At 35.8% G+C, this 12,949-nt stretch overlaps 1 protein-coding gene across 2 annotated transcripts in view; it reads left to right on the top strand.

The window, feature by feature from the left end:
- Window positions 1–12,949, top strand: part of LOC114654147 (3'-5' RNA helicase YTHDC2) — a 137,275-nt gene that overhangs the window by 77,315 nt on the left and 47,011 nt on the right. For both annotated transcript variants that reach the window (XM_051929869.1, XM_051929868.1), the window contains 7 exons: window positions 2,712–2,799; window positions 2,880–2,960; window positions 3,057–3,139; window positions 6,610–6,715; window positions 10,580–10,699; window positions 10,792–11,064; window positions 11,409–11,535. In XM_051929869.1, coding sequence (XP_051785829.1) covers window positions 2,712–2,799; window positions 2,880–2,960; window positions 3,057–3,139; window positions 6,610–6,715; window positions 10,580–10,699; window positions 10,792–11,064; window positions 11,409–11,535 — 878 coding nt within the window. The remainder of the gene's footprint in view (window positions 1–2,711; window positions 2,800–2,879; window positions 2,961–3,056; window positions 3,140–6,609; window positions 6,716–10,579; window positions 10,700–10,791; window positions 11,065–11,408; window positions 11,536–12,949) is intronic.

Here is a 12,949-nt window from a genome sequence, read left to right as displayed (position 1 = left end):
GGACATCTGGAGCTCTGACAGAGTGACCATCGGATTCTTGGTCACCTCCCTGACTAAGGCCCTTCTCCCCCGATCGCTCAGTTTAGATGGCCAGCCAGCTCTAGGAAGAGTCCTGGTGGTTTCGAACTTCTTCCACTTACGGATGATGGAGGCCACTGTGCTCATTGGGACCTTCAAAGCAGCAGAAATTTTTCTGTAACCTTCCTCAGATTTGTGCCTCGAGACAATCCTGTCTCTGAGGTCTACAGACAATTCCTTTGACTTGATGCTTGGTTTGTGCTCTGACATGAACTGTCAACTATGGGACCTTATATAAACAAGTGTGTGCCTTTCCAAATCATGTCCAATCAACTGAATTTACCACTGGTGGACTCCAATTAAGCTGCAGAAACATCTCAAGGATAATCAGGGGAAACAGGATGCACCTGAGCTCAATTTTGAGCTTCATGGCAAAGGCTGTGAATACTTATGTACATGTGCTTTCTCAATTTTTTTATTTTTAATAAATTTGCAAAAGTCTCAAGTAAACTTTTTTCACGTTGTCATTAAGGGGTGTTGTGTGTAGAATTCTGAGGAAAAAAATGAATTTAATCCATTTTGGAATAAGGCTGTAACATAACAAAATGTGGAAAAAGTGATGTGCTGCGAATACTTTCCGGATGCACTGTAGGCTTCAGTTACCTTGTGCTACTGAGATCTGAAAGGATAACAGCTATTTTAACTTTTTATTTGCTCACTGTGTTTGCTTGGCTACTTTTGCTCTTACCCTGAAACCCTGGCATTTTTTTTAAGAAAATGCAAATATTCCAAAATCCAAAAATATCAGAAATAATTTTGGTCCCAGGCATTTCAGATTATGGATGCTTAACTTGTGTAGTGTATCTAATAATTTGCTCAGTGAGTCAAAAGAAATTGGCTTATAGTATGTTATATAGTACATTACTATATTCTTCTTTTAATATATTTATGTTTGTGCTCAAATGAATGAGGTGAAATCCTTTTAACATTAATTTTTGTCAAGACACAGATGTTTTTATAGTCTGAGAAGTTTTGGACACTAAAGCCTAAGGATATGAGCTACAGGGTGACAGGGGCATCAGAGCCCTACAAGTAATCAAAACTGTTAAAGCCCCTGATTTCTCACACCTATTCTTGAGAAACAGAGACAGGTAGCGTGGTTCCTCCCAAAGCCCATATCTAGATGATTGTCTTTTAAAGATATCTTGGCTATATTTCGTGAACATGGCATGCCAAATTCTGTCATTTAGTCAGTCATAATCACCATTTCTTTTCAAATTTTGAAAAAGCAACTATATTTTAAATACAAACATGTTTATGTAATTTACATTAAAATTGATTTCAGGTGCATTTATGCAAATGTTCTTTTTATAAGAATTGAATAACAGCTTAATTCATGTCTTCTCTTGATTTGTTTTTGTCTGACTTAAGAACTAACTAGTTTGTAAACCTTCTCAGTTTAGTTTTGATTTTTTTACCCAATGTGGTGCTGTTGTTCTCAGTATTTTTTCTGTTATCAGGAGCCAACATTTCTTCTTTTAAAATAAACTGATTCATTGATATCAGATAAAGGCAGGATCTGCTTAAAAAGGCACAGGCACAAGTTAGGAAGGTGAGAAAGTAGCTTAGACTTGCAGGAGAAGATGTTTGCTAAGCAAGGGATTTCTTTTCAAAAAAGCACAATTGAAGCCAACTGCTGCCATTTTTCTTCAGTTCTTTAAGGATCTTGTAGTTCTAAGCTAATTCTAAATGTTTGTCCTGCTTAATGCTCTTTTCTACTCTTTCATTGAGTTTAATCATTTCCTTGGCATAGCTAACTTGATTGGTACACATTTTATGAGCCTCTATACAATCTGATGCTGTTCATTTTCACAGTCTTCATTTTAGCACTTGATTATATTCTTCTTTTACTAGTCTGCAATATCTTTGCATCCCATTTTGAGTGCAAAATTCAAGCTCTACTTAAATCAGTTCAGCAGGTTTAACTTATATACCAGTAGGGTTGAATTTTATACACTGTCTTTCTTAATACTTCCCACAGTAAGCATTCTTGTACTTTAGCTATTCTTATGACTTATTTTTGTAGGTGATACAGTCAGCAATGCTGGAATCATGTTTAAACTGACCATCATCAAAATTGGAATACTTAATGGTTGCACTAATAGTGCAGGAGAAAGCCAAGTTCATAATTTATATATGCTATAACTTTTAAAATGAAAATACACACCTACCAGTGTCTTTTCCATTTGTCGCCTTAAACTTCCTTAGTTCCATTACTAATAAAATCTTGGTTGTTTTCAGTGGATAATTGATACTTTAATAAATGAATGATATGAGGAGTTTTGTGCAAATTTTTCTCACCTTCAAGATTTTTTAACAATGTACTGTGCTATATTATTTTTTGTATTTAAGTAAACATGATCCCAACTGCAAAAAGTAAAATGTGCAAATATTTAAGGGTCAGCCTGCATTGTGGGAGAGTTACAAAATACTATTAAAGGCAAAAAAATGTATGACATAATTCATAATGATGTTAGCCTTTATGTCAATGTAGAAGTTTGATGTACAATGTATGCATTCAGGGAATTTCTTCAACAAAATTTATTAAAGTATATAATACTGTCACAGTGCAGTGTGAAAAAAAATAATGCAAAAAACATTTTCTATAGACCCTGTATACTATTTCTTCTTAGGTACCAGGTTTTTACACTCCATTCTAATATGCAGACATCTGACCAGAAAAGAGTTCTACGAGTATCCCCTCCTGGTATTAGAAAAATAGTAAGTATCTTAAAAAATGGAAATAAACTTCACGTTCTCAGTAATTGTACTTATATGTAATGTTTTGTTTTGCACTATAGATTCTTTCAACCAATATTGCAGAAACCAGTATCACGGTCAATGATGTGGTCTTTGTTATTGATGCTGGCAAAGTCAAAGAGGTATGTTGTGTAGGAAAGAACTAGAAACAGACTGCTCTGTCCTGATAACACAGAACTCTACTATAAACTTGTCTGATTTTTTTTTTTTTGCTATAGAAATCCTTTGACGCTCTGAACCATGTGACAATGTTAAAAATGGTATGGATCTCAAAAGCAAGTGCAATCCAGAGAAAAGGAAGGTAAATTAAGTTTAAATTATATTGTTCATTTTTAAATATAATAGATTACACTGGGAGGCTTTTTGTCTTTCACAAACTAAAGTGGACATACTAAATGTTGTGTGATAATGATCTGTGTTTACTCATCATTATTTAGGCCAAAGTCATTATTCCATGCCCCTTGCAAAAAATCCTGTACATTTGAGAGTTAACAGAACAGTAAAAAGCTAATAAATGGTAGAGAAACAAATATCAAAGTAAGCACCAGAAGTATAATTTATAATTAGTTCTGTGACTATATGAAAACTAACTTTCTTTAAAAATCAAAAAAGAGCGAGGTAACAATATAGAGTTAGAACAGGAACCAGTTTAGTCTAATCATGCTTTTAAGAAATAATATATGGGAGTAAATCTGTTATATTTTTTCTTTTTTTTTTGTTGAAAAAATATAATACAGTGATTTGAAAATTTCATTTTGGTTATACCATACAACTTTAGACAATGTGTATTAAGTCTGCAGCTAAAACACTGTGTTGGCCAATGCTACCCTTGAAAAAGCTCTTTAAAAATTCCTATTTTAAACAAGTACAATAGTAAAAATCTGAAATATGATGGAGTTTTTAATATAAGATTTAATATTAAATGTTACAAACATTTTACTATTGATTACTTCTTAATTATGTGCTGTAGGGGACTCCATACCAAGTTTTTGAAATTATTTATAAAAAAAAAAAGACCAATTAGTCAACTCTGTATAATCTAAAGAGTTAATTCCTGCTGCTTAATACTTTGTTTTAGATGTTTCAATTCTGTGTCATTAAAAGTAGCAGGCATTTGTTACATATACATCGGTTTATGTTGTTTACATTTATGTTTCTAAATTTAAGGACTAAATTAAAGTAGGAAGGTCCATCAGCTTTTCTGATCTGTTCTAAATATTTAAGGCTTTCTATACAAGGTTTTCCTACAGCTTGTTGGAAGTCTAATTTTCTTTTGTTATTTGCATTTGCTTGTTTGCTCTGTTGTATTATTTTTTGTTACTTTCTCAGTCTTTTTGCTCTTAAGCCTTTATAGTTAGTCCTTATATTATCTTTTGATTTTAGTGAACTCTTTAGTTTTTCAATTTAGGGTACTCTATCTTTGTAGTGCCTTAAAGACAATGAAAAACCAGAGAGAAACTGGCAGCTACATCTGTGATAGGCTTAGCATAAGACTGTTATGACATCCACCACTCCAGTGGCTGCTTTTTGTCCTGCTCACTGCAACTATGAAACCAAACTAGCTCAGACCTAATTTTCTAATTTGTGGCAACAGTGCATATCAATGTGCATTCATTTTATTCAAGTGGTTGTGCTACTTTTATACTTAAAAATAAACAAAATTCAGTACATTCAAATTTTAGCACCAACCTATTCCAAGGCAGAGTATACATAGAGCGGAGTGGTGGGTCTGAGACTAGGAATTTGCACTGGCAATTGGAAGGTTGCCGGTTCAAATCCCGTAAATGCCAAAAGTAGGCCCTTGAGCAAGGCACTTGACCTGCAGTTGCTCCATCCTGGGTATGACGTTAACCTGCATCTAGCCCTGTATGTAGACCCTCCAACCTGCAGGGAAAAAACCTGGGGGTTGTTGGGAGAATTGGCACTCCAACCACCATAACAAAACTCACACTGTTCCATTCCATCTGAACTAGTTGCATGGCTGCACTCAGGTCCTAATCAGGGATCCTGAGTTGGTTTGTCATGTGGTGGATGCGGCAGTACACTGTATCAGCAGTATGTGCTCCTAACCTAACCTCTATTCCAAGGAGTGGTGTCACTTTCAGGGTTTATTTCAAGCTTGGTGCCATGTGGAGAGTTTAAAACTTCTCTTATCTGTGACATTTAATAGATGGGTTCAGTGAATATTTGGAAAACTTAACTCCAGGAAATGCTAAAAACTTTCAGTTGTATAATTTTCATGTGGCAGCATCTGCTACAAATGAAAATGCTCTTTGCACTGCATTTCACACAGTTTTGCAAGAGGTGAGATTGGGACTCGAGTGCAGCAGGTGACACCACACTAGAGTTTTTTTTATTTTTTTTTTATTTTTGTTTTTTTTTTTACAGTGGCTGGAGTGCCAATCCTGCCACTAACCCCCACATTTTCCCTGTAAGTTGGAGGACCTACTTGCAGGGCTGGATGCAGATTAACGGCATACCCAGCACAAGGCAATTACAGGTTAAGGGCCTTGCTCAAGGGCTCAACAGAGTAGAGTCACTTCTGTTATTTACAGGATTCGAACCAGCAACCTTCCAATTGCCGTCATAGATCCCCAGCATCAGAGCCACCACTCTGCCCAGCATTGCAAGATTAAACACAAATGTAATAATCTTTTTTCTTAGTCTACATACCATTTAATCTTCTGGTCTGTACAGTGTCCATGGTAAATCATTTGAATAACCTTGCTATAGATTGGTATCCTGTCCAAGAGTGGTTACTGTCTTATGTTTCTGTGTTATCTCTCGCTTTGTCCATGACCCAATAAAGAAATAGTTTTGAAAAATGAAGGATTGTCCTTGTTACATACTGTTAATCTCCCCTCTGATTTTTGAGAGGTAGTTCTTCTTGATTTCCGGTGTCAGCTCTTGATCTTTTGTTCTGTGTGTTATAATTTTCTTTAGAACTCTTTTAATACTTAAGATTAATTTGGTTGTGCTCTGAGATTACATTATTCTTAACATTACCTTTCCATTTCTTTTTCATACATCTCAGTTTCTCTCAACTTCATTACCACAGTTATACCACTAAGGAGACATATGCATAGAAACATTTCACAATAAGAAAAGTGATTTTCCTAGTTCAGATTTTGAGCTTCAAAATCACACTGAAACTCCAGAAAGTCCTATGATGCAACATTAATATCTGGCATCAAGAAGACTCTTGAGAGCAGCCAGAGAACAAAAAGAATAACCTAAAGTCAGTCTTTTTCCATCTCCCTCTTTTTAGTTAAGTGCCTGTGAGATAGACCTTTCACATTTTAGAATGGATCATTTTATCAGTCTGTCAGCAAACTGATGAATATTAGGTAGATATTGTGGCAGTGCTGCTGCCTCATTAACCAGCATTCAGGTTTTGAAACCTGCATCCAAAGGTTGTCATTGTGGAGTTTGCATGTTCTCTCTTTGTCTTCATTAGTCTTCTTTTGGGTGCTCTTCAATTCCTCCCACATCTGCAAAGACTTGCATGTTAGATGACTTGAATATCTACGTTAGTTCTGTGTGTTATTGGGCTCTGTGATAGCCTGGCTGCTTAGGCTCCTGTCCCTCATGACAGTTAGTAAGTTATATTATTTAATGTTATACTAAATATTTAATGATCATTGGGACCAAATTGCTAAATTTTAATTTTAATGTTAATTGTTGGTGTGTCCCATTTAAAAGTATGGTCTTTCACTGTAAAATAATTTGGTTAATTGCAAATAATTTAATGTTTGATTTAATGTTTTACAGAGCTGGGCGTTGTCGACCAGGCATTTGTTTTCATCTGTTTAGCAGATTACGCTTTAAACACATGTTGGAGTTCCCGATACCAGAACTTCTAAGAATGCCCCTTCAGGTAGGCATTTTTGTGTCTATTTATTTTAAGGAATCATAGATGCAAACTATTTTATTCTTGTTAAATACAGTATATTACAAATGTAATGGTAAGCCAATTACTACCCCTAAATGGGGTGCTGAACCACACATTCCATGTTTGGGGTTATATCCTTGACAAACAGGAGAATTTATGTTATATTGATTATATTTGTGGTTACTAAATCAAGTATGCAAAAAACAAGCAACATCATCTTTTTGCTTGTTGGGGGAGGAACTATGTGAGTTTTAAACAAAAAAACAAGATTATTTGGTTAAATAAGAAGTCATGCCTCTATTTAAAAATGAGTAATAGAATGCAAGGTCTAAAATAGTAGTCATTGTGAACTTCTTGAGACTAATCTTTTAATCTTTAAGTATAAAAAATTAGAAAGTCGCTGGATCTTAGGCATACCACTGTACAGAGGAAAATATATTTAAGGACAGTGACTGTTAATAAAACTGAAACACTCATGGGATCAAAAGAGCCATGGTCATGAGTATCACATCTACCAAAAAATTCTCGTTTGAAATATTGTGCTGTGCATAGGAGTGGCAATAGGACAGTGAAGACAATATTTCTGGCTCTATTATGTACAATATTTAGGGGTAACCAACCCCGACCCCCCCAGAACACACAACATAATACCCCAAAATCTCAAAAATTCTTTGGCTGATTTTTGAAATTTGGTGACTTTACAGTTTTTATTCTATTTATCAATTTTTATTAATAGTATAATAACATTCATGCTCTGTGTTGTGTTGAGAGTGGATTTTATGAAAGTGATGGAGGAGAAGCAACTGACAGGCCACAGGAGCAGCAGCACTAACCATGGGGAGACTGGACGACTGAAGAAGGCATGGTATTTTTCAACAGAAAAAAGAAGACGTGATCATGTTCGGCATGAACAGTCAGATTTGAAATTGAAGGAGAAAGTTAAAATTATAAAGCTCCAGTGAGGGTGCCAAGCACTGTGGCTCTAAACGTATGAAAAGGGAGTGAGAGAGAAGTAGAGGCAGAGGTGATGTCCTCGCATAAAAGACAAGCCAGGGTCAACTGTGTCAGTTTAAACTTAATGATTCCCCCACAGGCTACTCCATTGTATTATGCATTCACATCTGTGGACCCCTTCCTCCAAAACTGTACATGTAAATCCACAACTGCTTACTTTGAATGTGAATGCTCCATCCCCACACAAAATTTTATTACATACAGTGGGGCAAAAAAGTATTTAGTCATCCACCAATTGTGTAAGTTCTCCCACTTAAAAAGATGAGAGAGGCCTGTAATTTTCATCATAGGTATGCCTCAACTATGAGAGACAAAATGAGAAAACAAAATCCAGAAAATCACATTTTTGAAGAATTTATTTGCAAATTATGGTGGAAAAAAAGTATTTGGTCAATAACAAAAGTTCATCTCAGTACTTCGTTATATACCCTTTGTTGGCAATGACAGAGGCCATATGTTTTCTGTAGGTTTTCACACACTGTTGCTGGTATTTTGGCCCATTCCTCTATGCAGATCTCCTCTAGAGCAGTGATATTTTGGGGCTGTCGCTGGGCAACACAGACTTTCAACTCCCTCCAAAGATTTTCTATGGGGTTGAGATCTGGAGACTGGCTAGGCCACTCCAGGACCTTGAAATGCTTCTAACGAAGCCACTCCTTCGTTACCCAGGCGGTGTGTTTGGGATCATTGTCATGCTGAAAGACCCAGCCACGTTTCATCTTCAATGCCCTTGCTGATGGAAGGAGGTTTTCACTCAAAATCTGACGATACATGGCCCCATTCATTCTTTCCTTTACACAGATCAGTCGTCCTGGTCCCTTTGCAGAAAAACAGCCCCAAAGCATGATGTTTCCACCCCCATGCTTTACAGTAGGTATGGTGTTCTTTGGATGCAACTCAGCATTCTTTTTCCTCCAAACACGACAAGTAGAGTTTTTTCATCTGACCATATGACATTTTCCAAATCCTCTTCTGGATCATCCAAATGCTCTCTAGCAAACTTCAGACGGGCCTGCACATGTACTGGCTTAAGCAGGGGGACACGTCTGGCACTGCAGGATTTGAGTCCCTGGCGGCGTAGTGTGTTACTGATGGTAGCCTTTGTTACTTTGGTCCCAGCTCTCTGCAGGTCATTCACTAGGTCCCCCCGTGTGGTTCTGGGATTTTTGCTCACCATTCTTGTGATCATTTTGAACACAGGGTGAGATCTTGCGTGGAGCCCCAGATCGAGGGAGATTATCAGTGGTCTTGTATGTCTTCCATTTTCTAATAATTGCTCCCACAGTTGATTTCTTCACACCAAGCTGCTTACCTATTGCAGATTCAGTCTTCCCAGCCTGGTGCAGGTCTACAATTTTGTTTCTGGTGTCCTTTGACAGCTCTTTGGTCTTGGCCATAGTGGAGTTTGGAGTGTGACTGTTTGAGGTTGTGGACAGGTGTCTTTTATATTGATAACGAGTTCAAACAGGTGCCATTGATACAGGTAACGAGTGGAGGACAGAGGAGCCTCTTACAGAAGAAGTTATAGGTCTGTGAGAGCCAGAAATCTTGCTTGTTTGTAGGTGACCAAATACTTATTTTCCACCATAATTTGCAAATAAATTCTTTAAAAATCAGACAATGTGATTTTCTGGATTTTTTTTCTCATTTTGTCTCTCATAGTTGAGTTATACCTATGATGAAAATTACAGGCCTCTCTCATCTCTTTAAGTGGGAGAACTTGCACAATTGGTGGCTGCCAAAAAAAGAAAATACAAAAAAAGAAATACTTGAGTGAAAGATAAAACCAAATGAAAATAATAAACATCTAATAATGATAGTAATACAGTATTTCTGAGAAACAGAAAATGCATGGTGGCCAGAGGAATGATGGGTAGAGACAACAGAAGCCATGGTATTTCATCCACATCTTAATGCCTCCTTTTTATTTCCATTTCCTCATTTTCTTTTGGTGATTATTTATCCTGTGTCATTACAGCTGTGTTGAAAGTTAAGATAAATAGTTGCTGCAAGTTTATGTCCATTGTTGCTTTGAAATGATCAAAATAACCACAATTTAAAAAAATATATATCTATGTCCAAATACTGCACTGTAGTCATATTTAATAAAGAAAGCAGATGTACTTAACAATGAATGATCAGACAAAATACTAAATGGTTATAAAGATAACAGTTATATTAACAGTTATATAAACAAACCAGTCATATCAGATAACAGTTTCAGGTACTTGTGTTAGTTTCCAAGGATAGAAAATCCAAGCTAAAATGGAGAACCCATCTAAGTATAGAATATGTCTCAGAAGTGCTCAGACTTGAGCTAGTGAAGGCAAGCACTACATCCAAACTCCTTACACTTGGCTTAAGTTGGGTTTTGGTTTGTTTTTTCTTTTATAAAATGCAAAAGCAGGCTAACTCATCGATGCCTGGCAGCATGAATGATTACACTTAAAAATCCAGGTTGCTTGAATTTGCAAATGAGTATCAACGTCTCTTCCCCAATGTTTGTAAAAAATTAATGTTTCATTTAGGATATCATGTGATTTTTTCCCCCAAAAATATCTAGACACAAGATGTTGAATGGAGCCAGTGTGAATATTGCTTTTATTATTTCACAAAACTGTTTCTGGCACCATGTTTTTCCAATGAAGAGGAATGAACAAAGGCAAACCTATATGTGTATTGTATTGTACAGCACTATAATAGGAGACATTTTAAAGACTTTCTAAAGAGACAAAATGTGCCAGTTTTCTTCCTTATTTTGTCTTAAACATTCACTAATTCTGTTAGGTTTTCGGCTATTTTAAGAATGTCATGTATTTATCTCTATTTTAACAGGAGTTATGCTTACATACAAAACTTCTAGCACCCGTCACATGTCCAGTAGCAGAATTCCTTTCCAGAGCACCAGAGCCACCATCAACTTTGATAATCAAGAATGCTGTACAGATGCTTAAGGTACATTTAAATTAATTGTCTTTGATGAAAAGTTCAAGTTTTAAATGCTTTATGAAAAAATGGTTTAGTTTACTAATACTTTCCCTTTTTAGACCATTGACGCCATGGATTTTTGGGAAGACTTAACAGAACTTGGATATCACCTTGCAGATCTTCCTGTTGAACCACACCTTGGAAAGATGGTTTTGTGTGCTGTAGTGCTTAAATGCCTTGATCCTATTCTTACTATTGCATGCACACTTGCCTACAGAGATCCTTTTGTTTTGCCAGTGCAGGCTGCACAAAAAAGGGCAGCAATGCTTTGCAGAAAACGTTTCTCTGCAGGAACCTTCAGTGATCATATGGCACTGTTAAGGGCTTTTCAGGTATTTTTTGAAGATATAATAATCTTTTTAATTATTAGTTGTATTTCCTTTCCTTATTTCATGCTTACAGATATTTCTGCTTTATAATAAATAAACAAATGTCATAACAGCTACTTTGTGATACAATAATTACAATCTTCTCACCCTCTCACTAAATGCAGGTATTGTCAGTACTTTTTAATGTATATTTGTTACTTTTTGTATTGTTTGTATTTTAATGATATGGGTGTAAAAAGCAAACCTAAAGTTATGAGTATTATTTAATATTTTGTTTTGTTGATATTTGTATTAGTTGTTCATTTTTCAAATCCTAGATTGTTTTATCAGTTATTATTATTTTATAGGCATGGCAGAAGGCTCGTAGCGATGGCTGGGAGAGGTCATTTTGTGAAAAGAATTTTCTTTCCCAGGCTACAATGGAAATTATCATTGGAATGAGGACACAGTTACTAGGTCAACTTAGAGCAATAGGTGTGTACTTTTGCTTGCAATAAAAAATGTAATTTATTCAACTTTTGTTTAAGATGGAGCCTCTAGCTTTCTTTCTTAAACATGCTGTACACCACCTTAGTTTACCATCCTCACTGCCTTATCCAAAATTGTCAAATCACCTTACATATTTCAGGTAATGTCTCCTCCAAGGAATGCTCTTTCTTGCTAAATTAATTCTTGTTTACAAAATAAAAAGTATATTTGCTATCTTTTTTGTAAAGTTCTTCTTAACCTTGGTTCTTTTATTACTGATGTTAAGCAGCAGTTCTGAGTGGTACCCCCATAAACAGCACCTTCAACCCTCTAGGCTGAAATCTGCCCCTTTATTCACTTGTATTTTCAAATCATATAGCCTTATCTACAAAATTTACTAATTTGTGTGCAAGGTGCTAAAGAATTTGTAGTATTCTGTTATTCCTTGTAAATTTGTATTGATTGATTATTTGTTTTTTAAAGTGCAGCACACTTTTCAACGCTTTTTTTAAGGGTTACCCATATGACCTGTCATACCATTACATCCCAATGGAATTGTTCATCATAAATATTTTGTATATAACAATGTAATCATTATAATCCAATCTTCAAAGCTGTGATGTTATATTGCCTTTTAGTTTCCTAAAGTATACTATAAAATATTCATAAACTCAGAATGTTTAAGGACTGCTTATCTCTTAGTACAATGTCTAGACTCACCTTCTAACATGACGAAGGCCTCTTTTTCATCTTGATAACTTAATTCACCACTGGTGTTCACCAGCATGACCTAGGGTTACTATGTTGACATCAACAACCTTTTGGTTACAGCTTCTTGCATCTACCTTGACTACTGAGGTCCTGGACAGGATCTGTTTAGATTCCATATTCCAAATCTCTCCCAAGATGCATGATAAACACCTCCTGTGATGAGTGTTGAGGTCATCCTTAACAGATGCATTCGCTGTTTATTCCAAGCACAACTTTAGTACTTGTAGGAGACTTCCAGCTCATTTTAGATGGAGCTGTACCTCTCTAAGCCAGCTGTCCACCAATTAAGGTATTGATCATTTGACAGTGACAGTGTATAAAATATAACAAACCTGATTAATGGTCTTAACAGTAGAAACGTGGCAGGTCACAAACGGCAGCAAATAATAGGAGAGGATGAAATATAAGTAAATAATGTGCCAAGTCAAAACCAATAAATCAAGCCTATCATTCTACAAAACCAGAACTTAAACCAAAGTCATACTCAAACACAATCACTAGTCTGTTTGCCAAAAAACTCAATACTGTCACAAGACTTCCAAAGAGTATCCACAAACTTGGTGAATAAGTCAGTTGCAGCACTGTCTTACCAAAATGGTGGCACCCATAGAAAAACAAAATGGTACTGCATTGTAAATCAAAATGTAAT

This window comes from Erpetoichthys calabaricus, chromosome 7, assembly GCF_900747795.2.
Source record: "Erpetoichthys calabaricus chromosome 7, fErpCal1.3, whole genome shotgun sequence".
NCBI classification, from domain to species: Eukaryota; Metazoa; Chordata; class Cladistia; order Polypteriformes; family Polypteridae; genus Erpetoichthys; species Erpetoichthys calabaricus.
Note: the sequence above shows the minus strand (reverse complement) of the source record. Positions and strands in the feature narration are given on the sequence as shown.